The sequence below is a fragment of the Oreochromis niloticus genome, linkage group LG23, assembly GCF_001858045.2.
Source record: "Oreochromis niloticus isolate F11D_XX linkage group LG23, O_niloticus_UMD_NMBU, whole genome shotgun sequence".
NCBI lineage: Eukaryota > Metazoa > Chordata > Actinopteri > Cichliformes > Cichlidae > Oreochromis > Oreochromis niloticus.
This window is the reverse complement of record NC_031986.2, coordinates 34,055,872-34,075,430: the sequence shown is the minus strand read 5'-3', so window position 1 is coordinate 34,075,430 and position 19,559 is coordinate 34,055,872. Positions and strand designations below refer to the sequence as shown.

Below are 19,559 nucleotides of genomic sequence, written 5' to 3'. Positions count from 1 at the left end.
TTTAATGTTTTCCAAATTTCTTTGTTTTGTTTTTTGCCAAAATGTCTTTCCTGGGTTGAGCTGAACCCAGCTACGTGGGGCCACAAGAGAGTAGGGAACATGTGGAAGAGAGCCTGGACAGGTGGAGGTATGCTGTGGAGAGAAAAGGAATTTAATTTAGTAGAAGCAAGACTGAATACACCTGTGGGTATATGAGGCAGACTGGTGGAAAGGTGGATTATTGATAGTCAAGGTGGAGGAGTATAAATACTTGGGGTCAGCCATCCAAAGTGACAGACAGTGGACAAGAGAGGTGAAGAAGAGAGTGCAGGCAGGGTGGAGATGAGTGACAGGTGTGATTTGTGACAGAAGCATAGCAGCAAAGAAAGGGAAGGTTTACAAGATGATAGTGAGACCTGCTGTAATGTTATGGAGGAGGCAGAGCTAAAGATCTTAAGATTTTCAGTCGGAGGAACCAGAATGGACAAAATTTGAAATTAGCACATCAGAGGGACAGATCACGGTGAGCTGTTTGGAGACAAAGTGAGAAAGAAAAGGGTGAGACGGTTTGCACATGTGGAGAGGACGGATATTGGACAGTGGATGTTGAATATGGAGCTGCCATGCAGGAGGAAAAGATGGTAAAGATGAAAACCTCAGAGAAGATTCGTGGATGTAGTGAAGGAGGACATGCAGAGAGTTGATGTGACAGAGGAGGATGCTGGGATAGGGTGGGATGGAGACAGATGATCCGCTGTGGCGACCCCTAAAGGGAGCAGCCGAAAGAAGTCTTTTCTGAGTTGAAGTACATCATAAACACCACTGGGTGTCGCTCTATAGCGTCTCATATCGCTTCTGCGCGCTTATTTCACCAACATCAACCCCCTCTTCCTCGTTGTGTGTGCGTGTGTGTTGTGTGTCGGATAGAAAGTCAGCCTGGTTTCCAGCTGAGTGCTTGCTCTCTCACAGTGTGTGTGTGTGTTGTCATTATTATCCACTCTGCTCCCAGCTCAGAATGGCCAGATTCACTCAGACTGAAACAAGAAGGCAGCACCATCCACAGCAGCCCCAGCCCTCTCACTCCAGCCTGGTTTTCACCGGACCGGGGGCACCACCGACCCAACAACCACTACTACTTATCCCACATCAGCACCAGTACCCTCAGATCACATTTCCGAAACCCATGAACGGGTCAGAACCCATTTCAATTCATCCGGAGAGCGGCAACATGAAAGACCAAGATGCCATTAAACTGTTTATCGGGCAGATACCGCGGAACTTGGAAGAAAAAGACCTGAAACCCCTGTTTGAACAGTTTGGGAAAATCCACGAACTGACAGTTCTCAAGGACCGATACACCGGCATGCACAAAGGTAATGTGTCGCCCCTCGAATGGCTGCGAGGCCCATATGAAGCTTAATAACTGCTTATTAGTATCTGTACGTACTGAACTGATTTGTAGTAAAATGCGGATTTTTGTCACTTTTATTTTCATGTTTAATCGGGCTTAATCGATCAGCTGTCAACCCCCCCAAATAATCTGTATCGTTATGCTCATCATTGCTCATATTTCCATATAACATTCATGAGGTTTGGGATTTTGCTCCATTTGCTTTTTTTTGTGCGTAAGGCAAGTTTTTAGCTTTTTAGTAATTATCAGATTGGTTTGACGCGCTTTTGTATTTCTATCCCGAGATTTCAGTATTTATTATGACCACAAAAAGAAAGATTTGCACATATTTCGAGTGTTTTGAACACGAGGAACAATTCTTTATTTTATTGCCTTTGAGTGTTTCCTTAACACGCTCCTAAGTGGGGCAGAGGCGCTCGGAAAGGATGCATTTTTCAACAGCCTCCTCTTGCCAGTCCCATCTTTTGCGGAGGGGCGGCATCATTTATTCATCCATATGCTTTCTTTAACATCTCCCCATGTGCGAATAGAGCGGGCTGGGTGCAAACGCGACACGGCGAAATCAGTTCAATTCTACAACGTCTCCAAAGGGCGCACGAACTGTCACAAGATGACGGACGTCGCCACGGAGAGTGGGCAGTGAGGCTTCTGCTGAAATGGAAGCAGAGGGTGTAAATCCACTCAGCTCACTATACATACACTGACAACTTCCATCTTCCATAATGAAGTTGGCTAGCAAGAATATAGATCACTGCCTGGGTGGGAAAAGCATTTCACGATACCCCCCCTCCTAACCCGCACCCCCATCCCCTAGATTCAAGCAGTGCAGACGTCATCATTGTCATCGTCATCGTCATGACCCGTGAACCCTCACCCAACCTTTAATTTAGTGCTTTTTGCTCTTAGCCAGGTTTGACCAGAAATGAATAACCCCAGAGCTGCACTGGTTTAGCTGATCAGTGACATTCAGGCTTTGACTATAAGCACTGTGATCACTGTTAGTTTCATTGTAACGGTCAGGCCAGTGCACTGTCGACAAAGTTTGCAACATCGTATTGATGATCCAAGGCAATAACGACAAAGGCCAACTGCATACTTAATGTATTATGGTGATTTCATTGCTGACCCATAGAAGTCACAAACAAAAGCATGCAATGGCCTCGACTATCATTTAGTCAAAACCGTAGTTATAAAAAACCTTTTTCTTTTTTTTTTCTTTTTTTTCCACACGTGGATTCTTCATTTCACAGAGCAGATGCAGATGTGTGAAGGATGTAAGCACAGGAGATAAGCCTCTTATTACAGTGACATTTAGAAAAGACAAATGATAATGTATGACAGTAAACATTACAAACCCTGTCGTGCAATGCATCAAGTCACCATCGCAAGATATTAAATTCGTTTCTGCTACAGAGGTTGTCCCCATCTCCTCCAGAATAATTAATACAAGTCTTTGTGAAGGTTTCAAACCAGGATACAGTTACAGTATATTATAATAATGTTTGCCACATATTTTATGAAGGTCGTAAAGTTGATGTTATTGTTGTGGAAGTCATTTCTTCAGTATTGCACTGATCTGGTTTGCTTTGGATGCGTGTGTTTTTGTGCTTCATGCATATACTAAAATGTCATTTCCCCGTGTTGCAGTGATGGCAGTATTTTGGGTCCTGAATGATGTCACCTTATCGTGCTATCAGGGAAAAGACAATTTAGGCTTTCTACATAACATAAACAGCACATTTCCATTACTCATACAAAAACACTGATCTTTGCTAGACATAGTGAAATGTTTGACATCTAGGCCATAAATTTGATATGTCATAATTAGCAATTATTTTTTCAATTAATACAGTGAAAAGCTGCTTAACTACATTGTTATTCATTTGAAAAGGTTTTTTGTCAGATTTCCTCGTAGCATTATATTATCATCAATTTATTACATCATTCTTGCCCTGGTGGTAAAGTAGAAGAAGTGGGAAAATGTGTAATTGAGATGTACTGCTTGCTTTCGGTGAGACTCTGTATGATCACCCTCCTCAGTTCTCTTGTCAGTTTGAAATGCAAATCTCAAAAGAGCCTTTCAACAAAGTGAAATCCCTTAAAAATATCCAGTGAACTTTTATATCTGTTCATTGTGAATTATGATTTTTTTTTTTTGCATTTTACTAAACAAAAAATCTTGTTTAAATGTAGCTGGATAATCTTCTCTTTCTGATCTAGTAAAAATGCTAAAAATATGATTCCAAATGCTTTTCTCATGTCATTATTTACCCTGAATTTTAACGTACAAACCGCTAATTAATTTTAGATAAGCATAGTTCAGTCAAATTAAATGAGTTAGGATGTAATGAAGCCTCGTTGCACAATTAACAATACAAAATCAAACTCTAATGTGTCAGTGATCCTTGATGAGGTTATTTTATAGTTAATCATGTTATTAAGCAGAAAAAGGATTATGGGGTACGCATCGTGATGGAAACACTGGGCAAGCACCCTCAAAGTGGCACATTCACACTAACAAAGACATCGATGGACAGAGGAACACACGCACATACACACATGCGCACATGCTATTTTCATTATACTAAGTGTTGTGCATTCGTAGCCATTGTGCTTATTCTGTCATTTGGATTTTTTGGATTTTCATTTCATCCACATTGTGCTCTCTGTGTTTATTTCCTCTTTTCTTATGCAACTGTTTTTTCCCCTTGGTAATCCATGAGGGAAAACATGGAATTAGTTTGTAAAGCGTGATAATAATGCATGGCCATAATAACTTGACTCAAGAGGATTAGCAAATGTGCATTGTCTGAAGCAGCAGTCTCTTGGGTGATCAGCTGGTTGCCTCCCTAAACAGTGGCTGCCTCTGCCAATTAAAAATTCAGTCTAGCCTGCCTCTTCAAATGATTAATTCTGCCCACGCTGTCGATGGCCTGCCAATTATTGTCGCCCAATTGGTATTAATAGGTAGAGGATTTCCTGATGTTGAATTTATTACAGACTGTGAAAACTTCTCCCTTTGGCTCTAATTAGCTTTGACTAGCACATGCAGAACAAATACATACATGCATATATGCACATGCTTATATCCAGAGCCAGTGTTCCTTTTATGCATTGTGCCTGTTATTTTGCTTGCTATATCAAATTCTTTAAATTAAAAGTGCAGTTTTCTCGGTAGATTATATCATGTGAGTTTCCATAATGCACTCAGATCAGAGAGGCAATGTATAATTTAGCACAACAGGTAGACGCACAGACAAAAAAATCCCTAGGTCGCTCCAATCTGCCGGGCAAGGCTGCCCGGATATCAATACTAAGCTTGTGTCGAGTATTACTGTGTTAATGCATTTATAAATGGAGATATTGCTGTAGACCCCAGCAAGCAGAAGCACATTAAATCACAGAATAATCTAATGAAATATTTATTCAAGTTTTTATTTTTTCCTTCGTCTGAAGCAGTCTGATGGATAGAGTTTCTCTGTAAGTTGTGCTCCTCAAAGAATAAAGAAGGAAGGAAGCACAGCTAGTTGGAACAAAGCATATTCATCAAACCAGAACTATACATTTCAGTTTTCCTTTATGGAGATGGAGCTTTAAGGCAACAGCACTGATTAAACCAACCGTTGGTTTGTTAAAGCTGCTTTCTTCCTTTGATATTATGGAAGTACATGCACACATTTCCATATTGCATGTGCCTTATGGAAAGTGTCAAAGATCACGGCACTGCTGTAGGACAGCATCCCTCCTGGGGAAACAGATGGGATAAATTCGCTTACATCCATAAACAGAGCTGTAGATATGACATGGACTGTACAGAAAGACAAAACTGTGTTAATATTACAGATTTAAAAGACAGCTTTGGAACTTATTCCTTTTGACATTATTGCCTATTTACTAATGAAATGAACCGATATCATAAATGCCATGAATGCTACACTCCGTTCCAGCTGTGCGTGTGACCTCTGAGTCACCTGGAAAACAATTCTCAGTCTCCGCGCAGTTTTGTGCAGTGATTCGATTGAACAAATCTAGAATAAAATCTCCTGTCAGAGTCTAGTGAGCGAAGGCCACCGAGCCAAGCTAATGCAGTAACAACACTCTCCTCACAATCTTTAAACGTCTGTAAATATTGTAATAAGCAACAGGGCTTTCCTCATAAAAGATGCAGCAGCTCAACGGGTACTGACAGGCGCTATGGGCCTTGACTTCAGGATGAGGAGTGCTGCCTCCCTCTCTCCTGCTCTTTTCTGTTGGTTTCCCAAGCAGATTGGCAATCTTAGATGGCAACAAGGCTGCGCTCTGCTGGAGGTTTGTATCTGTTCACCAGGCTCACCTGACTTTTATTCCGTCTCCGCTTCCCTCTCCCTTAATACCTGCCCAGGAGAGCCTTTCAGATGGATTGATTTCCTGCACCAATGCAACATTCATTATTGCTTGCAGTATATTATACTTTCAGTTTGTTGGAAGTGCTGTTACACGATGACCTTTGTGGAATGTGTTTGCCGTAAATGGGTGCCCAGAATGGGAACAGAGATGGGAAAATGAGCAGTGAGATCTAACTCATTAATGAAACCTATAATGTTTTTGCATTTCATTAACTCAAGTAAATAAAGCTCTTTGGTGCTTCATTCTACATTTTCTGGACAGTGTTTGTGTTTGAAGGGATGGTGGTGATGCCATGGTGTTTTAAAAAGTTATATTGGTAAGTTGACTGTTTTGATGACAACCTGTAATAATAATCGATGCGAGATGGAAGGCGATTTTAATTTGGTACCACTGTTGATTTGATGAATGCGCTACTGGCTTTTTCCAGAAATTTTAAACGGAAGATTTTTGAGTTGAATTATTTTTGCTGTTTTGTGGACACATTTCTTTTCTAAAGGTAGAGTTGGCAGAAGCCCGCTGCCTTCCTGCTCAGGCTCAAAGGTCAGAGCTATTTTCTTAGTCTAAATAGAGGGAGATAGAAGCCTATCTATTTTGAATGGGCAGCTTTGCAGAGTGCCATTGCCTACAGAGCAGAGTGTACTCTTATGAGGGGGGGGGGGGTTATAAAGGCACAGAGGGGGAAAAAGGGAGAGCGCGAGGAGGAGGGGGTTGGTGGTTTCTGTTAGAATAGCATGAGCTTTTTAATGTTGTGTTTGAGCCTGGCTGGGCACAGATTCATTTTAGAAGGAAAGTGAAATAACAAGGGAGAGGGGAGAGAGGAGATTTTAATGCAATGTTTTGTGATAATCCCTCTCCATTTTGGAATGGTTCAGGAGAACTCATGCGCTAAAGCCTTGTACAAGCCTGGAAAATAATAAGTTATTTGTCTTGTCTTATAGTACCGTGCCCTTGGAGGGCTTGCTAGCCCCCGTGTTTTGGACAAAAAACAATCACAGATTAGTCAAGCTGTCACATTTCTCTGATTGCCAAATCGTTGAGTCCTTGATATTGGTGTGAATGAACAATGCATTTATGTCTTACATGAATTTGCCTGAGAGTGCACGTGAACACAAAGCTTTGTGGATACTGGACTTGGTACTCTCACCTAATCCCCCCACTGTCATACAGCCCGGTGTGACAGAGAGCAATTGCACAGTTAGGATGGCACATGTATGAAGCGGGGCCCACGAGGCAAATGACAGACAGACACATGGCACAGAACAATGGATGTATGGACAGATGGATAAGTGTTTGTCAGAGATGCAGAAACAAATGGCAGCTTTTATCCTAAGGCGCTGGGAGAGCAGAGTGATGGTTCAGCTTGGGACATGGAGGATGCCTCTGACAGGCTGTTTGCCGTTTGGGCAACAGTGGATGGGATGGATTGAGGAGGAGCAGAGGCCGAGCTTGGCAGATAAAATAATCACCTGAAAGCTGCTGACATGAGGAAAATCCCTCTAGTAACACTAGTAATATGTAATTCAATAATACCGCTGCTACTTGTAATGTTAAATCTGTGCTGTCCAGAGGTGATTTCTTATTTTATGATTAGAATGTAAGCAGTAATAGCAAAGCTGTTTATAATTAATGACAAAATATATTATGCGAAAAATGTTAGTATTTTGACAGCGTGAATAATATGGTAGTTTGCCACCCTAAGTGGGGATAAGCAGAACTATTAGCAGACCTTGTTTTCCACAGATATTAAGCAATCCCTGAAATTTAAGGAAGGCACATTTTAGATTGGAAAATGTCTAAGAATGCTCAAGTCCATGAGGGATGTGTGAAGATACATGCGGCTCAGCACGGTTATAAATAGATATTCTGTGGTATTTCCGAAAATAGGTTAAGCTGCCATCGCTGCACTGCTGGCATGGCATCACTGATTGCCTGCCAGCCTCCCCAAAAGACTGCTCCCGTACTGTGCTCAAAAGGAGGGAGAGAATGAGGGAGAGACAGAGGGAGCATCTGTGGGCGACTGCAGGGCCATCTCCCCCTCATTTCCAGCGCCTTTCCATGCCTCCCCTCACACCCCGTCTCTTCCATTGCTCAGCCATCTCTCTCCTCGCTCCTTCCATCCATCTTTCTCACTTAAGGAGTGATGCCGCAGCCAACAGTCTCTGTGCTCTATTGCCAGTGACATAAACTGGTCAGAGGCTTTGTACGAGAGATGTATCGCATCCATTTTTTGTGTGTGTTTGATACAAGCAAATTGCATGCCAGATAGTGCAGAATAGAAAGATGAGAGACAGAATTTGTGTTACTTTTCTGGTGATCAAATATTAATTTTGTAGAATAAGGAAAGTATATGGACTTTATATGAGTTCCAGTATGGCATCCGATCTGTGGTACACTGTACAACGGTAGATCTGGCTTAATTAAAAAAGACTGCTCAAATAATTAATGCCTCGTGGGTTCTCATATCTGTTTTCACTGCTCTTCAGACTCAATTCATCTATCTATCTATCTATCTATCTATCTATCTATCTATCTATCTATCTATCTATCTATCTATCTATCTATCTATCCATCCATCCATCCATCCATCCATCCATCCATCCATCCGTTTAATGTGGTTACCAGGAAATACAGTACATCGAGGCAATTAACACCCCGGTATCTGCTTGTTAGTCACACCATTAGTGTTAATTAATTGTCTCCTCCAGCTGCAGTGGTGATATGAGATAAATAAATAAAAGTTAGGACAATGACACAAATTATATTTTTGGCAAGCAGGGTATAAGTGAAAACGAGCTTTTGGAAGATGGAAAATAAAAAAAAAACAGCATTCAGCTCCAGCGTCTTTATAAAGGCTTGTGTATATACATCAGTCTTGAAGAGGAGGTCACTGATTGCATCGTGACTACCTTCGGCACCACTTGCTGGACATGCAGTGGAGCACTTTCTCTAACAGACTGATTCAGCTTCACTGCCACAAGGACAGATACAGTATTGGACATATTTTATACTTACTTCACATTAAGAAATGAATTTCCCAATGTGGGATAAATTAAGTGTATCTCATCTCATTTCATTAGGTTGCCGTGTACAGCGGTATAGTGAAAGAGAATGAATGTGTGAATGATTTCACCAGGTAGTGTTTTTTGCTCTCCTCGCATGTCTGTCTTTCTCATCCCTCTTTCAAACAGTTCATCCAAGCAACCTCCGTGCCTTTGAAGCGATGTCTTTTAAGGTACCTTTCAATTTGTAAAATCAAAGTGACTGAGAACCTGATCTGTCTCTTAGTCCATAGTCAGTTTGCAGCTGCCAGTCATCTATGATTGTGGCTTTGCTATGATCAATTGAGCTGTCTCAGAGGTTTAAATACCTTTTAGTTTTAGACAGAGGACATGCATTTTTAGTAATATTGCATCAAATATGCCATACATTAAAGGGAGACTTTAAATACAAACGGTGTGGGCCAAAATGAAAGTGATTTTATGATTTCCTTTCTTGTAGTCCTGTTTTCCTCTTTCAAGAGGTTGTTAGAGTACATGAAGAGGATGCAGTTTTCTGACTTTGACTCGGGCAGAGGGAGGTGGGGTGGGGGCACACAGAGTTATTGATTTCTGTAAATCCCTTGGCCGGAGCAGACTTGGCTCTGGGAGGGAAGCAGGGACGACAGGCTGGAGAGACGGGACTTGGCAGGTAAACTCTTGTTGCCCTCCCAGAAGTAACACGGCAGGAGGCAGTAAGTGTGAACCTACACATTATTTACAGCTCTGTGAAACTCTATCCATTAACAGTGTCAATTAGCTTGCTCATCAGGGATGCAGGGCACTGGACTACTATTTATAGATTGGACCATGGCTTTAATAGCAAAAGAGGGATGATGTACTCAGAGAGTCTACAAAAGTCAAGACTTACTTTAAAGGCTACAGAACAGTGGAGGATGCCAAAGTGCTGTGTCATAAGTGCTATCCAGCCAAATATCGGGGATTCTGGCCAATTCTGGGGATGGGCTGCCGGTTGCAATCTGCCATGTCACCAAGAAAACCTGCATTTGCTGCCAACTTTATAAGATGGTTGTTGGAAATTCCTTTTTAATGCTAATACATGTATATGTCATAAGTATGTTTGCCAACATGCAGATCAAATATAACATGGACATCTACAGTTGGCACAAGTTCACTTAATAGGCAACATAACAAGTTGATAATTGAAGAATTTATGAGGTTCCTCTTCCGAAGTCTCTGTGAGTTGAGACTTTCCCGCTGCTAGCGATCCCTGTGTTTATGCTTGCAACTGATTGTAGGAGTCTTTCCTTTGCTTTTATTAAATAGTTGCACCTTAATAGGATAACATTAAGGAGACGGCTGAGTATTTGCATCCACAAAGAAAAGCACATTTATCTAAATGTCACAACAATCTCCAGATGGGTTGTTCTGAGTTTGAGCTCTAACCTCAATTATATGTTCATAAAAATGTGATCCATTTTCTCAATTTAAAAATGGATTGGAGTGCATGATAGTAAACATACAAAGGAGCCTTGCATAATCTTACTGCCAACCTTGTAATCCTGCAACAGGAAGTCTAGTGACAATTAAAGTGTTTAATTATAACACACGTTGCATAATTAAATATATTATAACTGAGGCATTATAATAATAAGACTTATAATTAATGTGAACAAAATTTTCAGATAGTTTGTGATTATAAATAAACAAATACAAATTCATGACAATGCTTTGAGATGTCAGTTTTAATTAATTATTTATGGTTTATTATGGAATTAACTATTGATGTGTTGTGGTACGTTATACTTTTAACTCTCAAAAACACTTTGTATGTCTGCTTTATTTAAGGGACTAGTTCACAATGATCGTTTTATCACATTTATACACTTATTCTGTCATAGAAAGATAGTCAGTCATGACTTACCAGCTGGAATATATATGAAGTACCACTTAAGCAACACTTATTCTAGTAAGTGACTGTGAAGATATCAGCATACAGCGTCTGCCTGCATTGTTGTGATGGTTTCTCTGTCCCTGTATTGATCATGAAACATATACTGAGCATTTCAGAAAGAATTTAATGTAATTGTCACACTCATTAGGCAATATATCACATGTACACTCAAATACATGAATGCATGCACAAACACATGCAAACACATACACACACACATAAAATCCTTTGGGAGGTTCTGCCTATGGATCTGTGTGACCGCTTCTTGGAGGCTATAGTGTAGTCTATGTGAGCAAGTAGCAACAAATCAATGGCTGAGGTTCTTCTACTCAGGGGTCAGAGAGGATGCCATGAGGGTGCAGGGGCTATTTGTTGCCTTCATGATAGACACCGATGCTCCTCAGTGCTCTGCAGTGTTCATCCTCCCCCAGTTTACTGCTCATGGTGAAGGTGTGATGGGAGGGGTAGTGAAGGAGGAAATGGAAAAGGATTTTGGAGCTGGGTGCAGCAGAGATGAAGGGTTACAGTTATTAGTGGAGGAGTGATGGAAGAGTGCACGAGGATTCAGGGTCAGGAGATGTTTACTGTGCACAGTTTCTGGTACTATAGAAGGTGAATGTCTGACATAATTAAGGTTTACAGGTTAAAGAAGGCTACTGCTTTTATTACACTATCATTATGAGCCTCATTATTAAGCTGGGGCAAGAAAAATGTTGTCAGAACAATGACAGAGACTGTTTTGAAAGGTCCCTGCCATCGCTAGCTGTTCTTCTTTGCCCTCTTTCATCCTTCACCCTAAGTAGTGACATGATTGTTGTGTGTAAACAGATCAAGAGGTGTGGTTGTTTTTTTTTTTCAAAGATAAGAAAATGATTATATAAACTAAAAGATTCTATGAGACCAGACTGATTACCCCCCTCGTGGTCAATGTGTGCCATAGAGCCTCCTGCCTAACCGACTGGTGATGATTCAGGTCATAATCATGTTGCATCCACGCTGATGATATGCGTTTCAGCTTCCGACCCTTCTGAAAGGCTCTCAGTTCCCTTTGAGCCCCACATGGCAGTAAATGAAGTAAGCAAGTAATCTAGCCACAGTGATAGCGTTTTCCAAAGAGTGCAAATGATGTGTGAGCGAGCAGACAAGGCTGGTGCCAGGATTGGCTCGGTTTCTGCTACCTTCACACTTTCTGGCCAAGGAAATGCCACAGTGAGAGCAAGTTCACACTTTTTCATTACACTGGGGCAGCTTGGCTCCTCTGGGGCAAGGAGATGGAGAAAAGGGAGCAAAGAGGGTATGAAAGGTGGAGTTTAAAAGAGAGAGGTTGTGGTTTAAACCGGGCCTGTCTCCTCGGAATTGCATTCATATTTGACGATTCTGCAGTACGCATTTTATGCCCACTGCCTATGTAGAAGTAGGTTGCTCATATTCAGCTTACCAGCAGTTACCAGAGTGGCAGTGCAAATTACTAAATGCTGAGATTGTGAAAATTACAAAAGATGGAGACAAACACTTTGAGTAAAAGTTCCAGACTCAGAGAAACATTCAGCAAAAATTCTAAAAAATGATAAAAAAAAAAAATAAAAGAAGGGGACATGACTTAAATTTGGGAGCTATTTTAGGTCAAACTTAAAAAAAAAGCCCACAAAAATTAAACATAATCATAATAAAACAAAAGAGCCAAACATGAAAAAGCTGCATACATCCAGACAGAAATGTACCAAACTGAGAAACTTTTCATTTTGTATAGAAGAAGGAAGGCACAATGCAATAATACTCCAAGTATTATACTTCATCTCGCATTTAGACCAGTTACAATTTTGCACCAGGTTATTATAATTATATTAGCCGAGGGAGTAAAACAAATAAAGCAAACTGTAAATTCAAATCAATTCAATTTTATTTATACAGCGCCAAATCACAAAGACAGTTTCCTCAAGGCGCTTTATATTGCAAGGTAAAGACCTACAATAACAAAGAGACATATTTCCAAATCACATTTCCCAGAAAAAGTCTGTTTGCTGAGACTGACTTATTAATTCTAGATGACAAACTTGAATAAACTTGAATGTTCTCTAAAACAATAAATTGAAAAATTATCCTCAAAGACTTTGTTTTGGGGGGTTTGGTGGGGGAATTTTCTTGATGCACAACTTTAATGCCACTACCAATAACAATAGCCAATAATAATTATTTTAAATGGCCAATGAAGTAACAGCAGTTTTCAAAGGAATCACTACTGGTCAGTTTAACACTGAGTATTTCTGGCTGACTACTTTAAAACATCAATATTTCTGAAAGAGTAAACAGATAAAGCTGGTCAAGGAACCAATCCAGCCACAGTATTCTCAGTAATATTTTAGTATCTTTTTAAAATTATTTTTAATTTATGTTTGTGATTTTTTTTTTAGTGTTTCTACATTTGAGCTACTTATTATGGGAAACGTAGGAAACATGCGTGTTTTTGCAGGACTTCAGGAATGTATTTCATTGCCAAATAGACCTAAAGAGCTCTGAAGGATGGCACAGCAGGAGTGGCTCCTGTGTCTCACAGACCCCGTGGACATACACTCGTGATTTCTACAACTGAGCAGGAACGCACTTCTTACTTACCGTCTCCCGTTCTCCCTCTGCCTCACGCGCTCCCTCCCTGTCTTCCATGTAACACTCTTTAATTACATGCCAATTCAGTGCAGAGGAGATGGAAGACTCGGCCTTATTTCCCAGTACACACGTACCCCACTTAAAAATATATCATTAAGAAATGGGAGACCAGACACGGGGAGCTGCTGATGGAGATGAGAAGCTGGGAAAGACGAGAGGAGAAGAGGAATCTCTTCTCTTTGCAGCTGAAATCAATGTTTTAGACAAAGCTGTTTTAGGTTTCTGTCAGATGATGCAGAGGATCATCTCCTCGCAGTGGGAAGGCTTCCCCCGTTGCTGTGTCAGCAGGCTCTGATTACAGTGGCTTTTTGTTGTGTTTCAAACAATTTCATCATGCTCCCCCCCACTCACACTTTTGCACTTGGTATGCAACGCAGCGCTGGCAATTTGTACGTGTTTGGATTCCAATTATGGAGTTGTTAAAGCTTTTTCGCCTGTGGCCTGCAAATTCTTATTAAGCCATACATTAAAGAGCACAGAATCACATTTAAATGGAGTTCATGTTTCTCTTTTGTTTGCCAGTGTTGTGGTTGCTATTAATTTATTCTCAATGCCCTATGCATTACACATTAACAAATAAATCGCGTTTGTGATTGTAATGCAAAATACTTCTTTCTTATTCAGAGATGGGGCAAGCGTTTGTCAAGTAAACCAACAACAAGCCCAGAGAGAGTGAAAAAGAGAGAAAAACAAGCACCAAAATGGAACCATTCCCTTCTGCTACCCTCGCCCATTTAAGAAACAAACAAACAAACAAAGCCAAAACAACAACGTGTAACAGTCCGGGTATTGCGTCAAGTTCAAGCTAATGAGCAATACGAATTAGACGGTAGTGTGAGTGACTGAGGGGTTTAATTGGGGGTCGCAGTTTGAAACGATTAGTTTTGGGGTAACTGGGACAGGTAAGGCACCATTAATGCTGTCAGAGACTTGAAAGATCACAACCTGCATACACGTTGCTGCTGTTTGTCTTTCGTGCGATCATTTAGACTATAGTGGTTAAATATTGTAATGAGGGTCAGCGCATCCGCAGCCATGAAGGCACATGCCCACATTACAGACACTTTAGGCAGCGAGGCAAAAAGAGTTCCAAATAAATGAATAGATCAGTGACTTATATGACATTATAACCTTCGTTTTAAGGCGACAAACACAAGTGACAGTGGAGAAACAATCGTAGTGCAAGGGTCAGTAAAACTGGAAATACCGTACATGTGCTGTTCTGCTGTATTTATGCTTTTAGAGGGGCACAAAGAGTGGTGCATGGATGGGTAAAAGTGATCCCATCTGAAACAAGAACAACAGATTGAAATATTGTCTGTATGAAAACTCTTAATATATCACCACCCACTGAATATATTTGGCTGTTGAAATGAGATCCAAAATGCAGCCGCTGCTAATAAACCATATTCAGAGTGGCAGAAATATGATGCATGCTAACCCATATGAACCTCATTAATAGAACACAAGCAAATCTATTTATTCAGATAGTCAGGGGGAAAATGATTGCCTCATTTTTCCATCTGGCTTCTCTTCTCTTCTCTTCTCTTCTCTTCTCTTCTCTTCTCTTCTCTTCTCTTCTCTTCTCTTCTCTTCTCTTCTCTTCTCTTCTCATGTGCAGTTAATTCCACAGATGTGTGTATGCTTTGGTTCTAGATCAATGTCTCATAGTTGGGCATCAACCCAAGAGAGTTTTAACGACGTGTCCTGTCCTGTCTTTTCTTTTCTTTTTTTGGCAACATCTCCTTCCTTTAGCCATCCCTAAACTATTACATCCCTTCTTCTCTCCTTTTCCACCCCACTCAATACTCCCCTGCAGTCTTGTTTCTTTTGTCTCCGCTGCTGTCACAGCCTCTCAGGGTGAGGACACTGGCCAGGCTGCTAAGAGCTTTGAACAGGACATGGCACTAGTGTTGGGGAAGCTGGGCAGGCTTGGCTATTCATCCAAATAATGCTCTTTGCATCTCCTACTTTTTTTGCTGTGGTTGGCTCTTCTTTCTCCCCTTGCCATCATCGAAAATTTTCTACATGTAGCCTTGTGTCTTGCATGGTTGCCTGTTTCGATTAACTTGCTCTGTTTAGTCTAAGAGATGTTTTCAATGGGTTTTCAGTAACTCAGGAGACCTTCAGCACAGATTTGGTTCTTTAATTGTGTTTAATTGCGTGCTTGGTAATTGTCCAATTCCTTCAGTTCATTCTCATTAATGTACCAGTTTCCTTAGCTGATATTTCTTGCAAATGGCTGTGTCATTTTGTATTGTGTGCATAATTTATGTGTAAGTGTTGTTCTGACTTTGATCTTTGTGTTGCAGGTTGTGCATTTCTCACCTACTGCGCCCGAGAGTCGGCCATAAAAGCCCAGAACGCCCTCCACGAACAGAAAACACTGCCAGGGGTAAGTGTCTGCCTCTCTCTCCACCGCTTTTCACCCTCTTTCTTTTCTCTCTATGGTGGTCAGCCATGCCACCTGCACCCGGCTGCACATCAGCCGGAATTCTCCTTGTATAGTGTCAGAGATGAAAAACACTTTAGAAAGCAATTCAATCAATAGCTCAGCCTTTTGAAGGCCCGGTTTAAACTTTTTCATGTGTCTGTTCTCAAGGGGATATTGCCAGCATTGATCAGACCCACTCTGCCTCATACTTTTGAAGTAATAGCATAGAATGACATAGAAATAGAAAGCTCTGCATTTCTGGAAAGTCAAAAAGACAACGTGAAACGGAGTGTAGGTTTTAATTTCATTTGTATTTGTTGAGGCAAACACAAGTTTGCACACATTTTTATTTTGCATGAATAACATTTTGATGTACATTTATATGCATGTATGCATTAGTGCAAAGCTTTTGTGTGAGTTTGTTCCTATGTTCCAACAGTGTAGGTGGATTGTGTGTCAACACTGACATTGTGTCATGTGTCCTGCCCTCTACATGCTCTGTCCAGGTAGTGCCCTCGCCACACTGGTCTAAACCAAATATTTCTAGTAGCCAGAATATGACCGAGGCAGAATATCTTCTCTGTTGTGCTACATGTGGGCAACTTTGGACAGAAGCCCTGCCTGATTCTTCCAACAATGTCTGAAAGCCATATGTGAAAACAACCAGAGAGATGCTAATAATACAGGAGTGGGCAGAAGTGACTACCACAGAGGTAGTGCTGCTTCATGCGGTCAAGACTGCATCGGGACAGTTCACTAGCTTGGCCCACGTCCTCATTTTAGGTTTGACAGTGTTTTTTCGTAGATAAAGGCGAATGGCTTAAACATGAATTGAACTGCGGTTTGGGGAAGGCCTCAGAGGGGACTGTCTATGGCTTCACTCTAGAAGTGAAGAAGTAAAAGAATTGAATAAGGGCAGAGAGGGTGGGGCACAAAAATGAGAACAAACAGCTTGTAGAGCTGGGGGGTCATATATAGATGGGAACCGGAAGGGGCGTGTTTGGAGGTGTGGTTCCGCTTCTGAAATTCAGATAATTTATCTCCAATTACGCGCATACACTTCCAACACCCTTTCTGATAGAAGACAAAAGCCAGAGAAATTCAGACAAAAGGTACATGTTTGAGATTAAGCGTGCAAACACAACTGCCAGCTTCGAACGTTTCTCTGGAAAAACGTTTCGTCCTGGAAAAACAAGTTGTTTCATTTATCCTGCAAATTAGCCAAGCGTGAGGCTAGAAGGCATAACTCTGCTCCTTTTCCCCTCTGCATTTGTATAATAGGGCAGAAGCAAGAAAGAGAGGACAACAAAAACTCTTACACATAATGCCAGAAGATGTGTTCATTAGAGTCTTTTAGCTCTGTTCACTTATGTGTTACAAAAGGCAGATTTGAGTCTTAACAAAACAAATTTCCCACGTGGGACTAATAAAGGTTATCTTATCTTATCTTATCTTATCTTATCTTATCTTATCTTATCTTATCTTATCTTATCTTATCTTAATTTCTTGATTTTGTCTGTGGTTTGGCTTTCCACTAAGTTTTTCCTCCCACGGCTCGGAGCCATTAATAACTCTTCCCTTGACAACCTGGAGGGGCATCCATAAGGGCTGATGTGCTATTAGAATTAAATAGAAGATGTGGTTGAATGTATAAAGGAGAGACATAAGTCCTCATGCCCCTTTGTTCAAAGCGAAGAGAAGACCTCCAAATCACCTGGGCTCAGTGAGGTTTAACAGTCACCTTAATGGAGAGCTATAAACAGCCTCAGTTAATAGTAACAAAATAAAATTTTTTATGATTGTACAGCTGTATTTATAAATTTAGCAAACTCAGTCTTGCCTTGAATGGTGTAATTTTTACACAAAGAGTCTGAAAGTTTGTCCTTTGGTGTTTGCACACACACACACACACACACACACACACATATTCACTGGCTGCTGAAGTTGCCGTGTATCACATGTGAGAAATAAAACCCTTTTCTTGTACCTTTCATTCCTACTTTAGCCCTCCTGCTGATTTCCCCTTTACCCCACCCAGTCCTGTCCACCCCACATCCTTCTGTCTCCCCCGCTCCCACTGCTCCACTGCTGCTGCTCTCCCTGAGACAAAGCGTGTCATAGAAATGTAACAGGCAGACGCTGATGGGTGTCAGGCTGAGGGTGCTTTACTCTTCCCTTCAACTTCACTCACACACACAAAGACCACTGGTCCAAGGAAGCACAGGCAGTGTGTGCTGTATACTCTGCTGGCCATAGGTAAAACAGTAGCTACACACGGCACGCCAGTATCCCTAATCATCCTGTATGCACGGTCAGGTTTAGGAAGAGTAACTTTCATTTACATTATAGAACACTGTGCACATCATGGGAAGAAAATCCATGCCGCAGTGTGTGTGTTTGACATGTTCCTGCCTCCCATAGCTTTTACTGTCCTCTCTTGAGCCTCGCTGCTCTTAAATCTTTTGCGATATGACCGCTGTTGCTTCGCTGCTTGATGGTAAGTAGATATGCCAGTTGTTTGTTTGCAAAATCCTGCTTGATATGCAGTTTGCCAGGGGCTATGGTATAATTAATGTAAACTAGGAATTCTCCCGAGATGGGTTATGAGGTATTAACGTCTGCGTTTTGTCATTATCCCCTACATCGCTGCTCTCGAGCGTTTCAGTTTGACCAGTGTGGCTACCCATCCATATTTGCTGTTTTAAATGCCTGAATTGGAATTAATGCCAAAAAACCAAAATCCTACTGGACTTTACATTTTGCAAATGACTAGAACCTTGTATGAAAATTGTACAACCTAACTAGCTTTTCTACGCCTCGAGCAGGGCCGACAAACAAGCACCCCCACGTACACACATGACAGCAAAGACACGGACACCAGCATTCACATACTTGAATTTCATGAGATGGACTGTTTTGAATTTTGGGTAAGTGTATAATTCAAACTCTGTGTATGTTGTAATGTCCTTGAGCAAAGTGCTGAATCTCTGACCTCTACTTTGCTTTTCCTGCTGAGAGGGGGAACGCAAACTGACTTGAAACTTGTAACTTGTAGGAGATTTTTAATTCCAGTTTGATTTCCTTATTCAAAGGTATAAGACTTTGCAAATTTAGCAAACCTGTGCGTGCTTTGGCAAAAGACAAGCAACTGTTAGCAGATTGAAACAAACTGTAGAGCTGACTGAATTCATAATGGGCACTATTAATCTACTGTGTTCTCAGCCATATGTTTTTCTGGTGTTAGTAGTTGCTCGAGGTCAAAATTTCCTTCTAACAAAATTTTGATTTTTTTTGTATCTTTGTGTAAATAGAGTTTCTATGCAGGAGAATTTTACTCTGTAAAACAATGAAAGACAGAAAAGTACAGAATCGTATTACAATCAGTACTGACCATTACTATAAAGCAGGTGGATAATAAAAAGATCCCAATGTTTAAATTTTAGCTTTAAAAAAGCTATAATTATGGCTTATTCGTATTTCATATTGAACACTCTCTGAGTCATACACAAAAACACACAACCCAGTGTTATTAGGAAAAAGTGCTAGTGTTCTTGGATGTTATTATCTGTGTCCCCCTGTTACACATTAGCTGCTGAAAGGAACAGTATGGCCTAATGGAAGTGTGCTGGACTGGAATATAGATTCCTGCAGTGAAGTGTGATGGGAACCTCGGGGACACGAGTGCCTGACATAAGTTTGGCCACAGAATAGGAGAAGCTCTGACAGTTTACCAGG

The 19,559-nt window shown here is 41.0% G+C and overlaps 1 protein-coding gene across 15 annotated transcripts in view; it reads left to right on the top strand.

Moving 5' to 3' along the window:
• The first annotated feature begins 864 nt into the window (after positions 1–864).
• The window catches only part of celf5a (cugbp, Elav-like family member 5a), a 175,994-nt gene continuing 157,299 nt past the window's right edge, over positions 865–19,559 (top strand). For 5 of the 15 annotated variants that reach the window (XM_019352166.2, XM_019352163.2, XM_005478680.4 and 2 more), the window contains exons 1-2: positions 866–1,352; positions 15,703–15,785. In XM_019352166.2, the coding sequence (XP_019207711.1) occupies positions 995–1,352; positions 15,703–15,785 (441 nt within the window). In that variant the 5' untranslated portion in view covers positions 866–994. Of the gene's footprint in view, positions 1,353–15,702; positions 15,786–19,559 lie in introns of all 15 variants that reach the window. The other 10 variants (XM_013275127.3, XM_019352162.2, XM_005478685.4 and 7 more) reach the window with 4 other exon arrangements.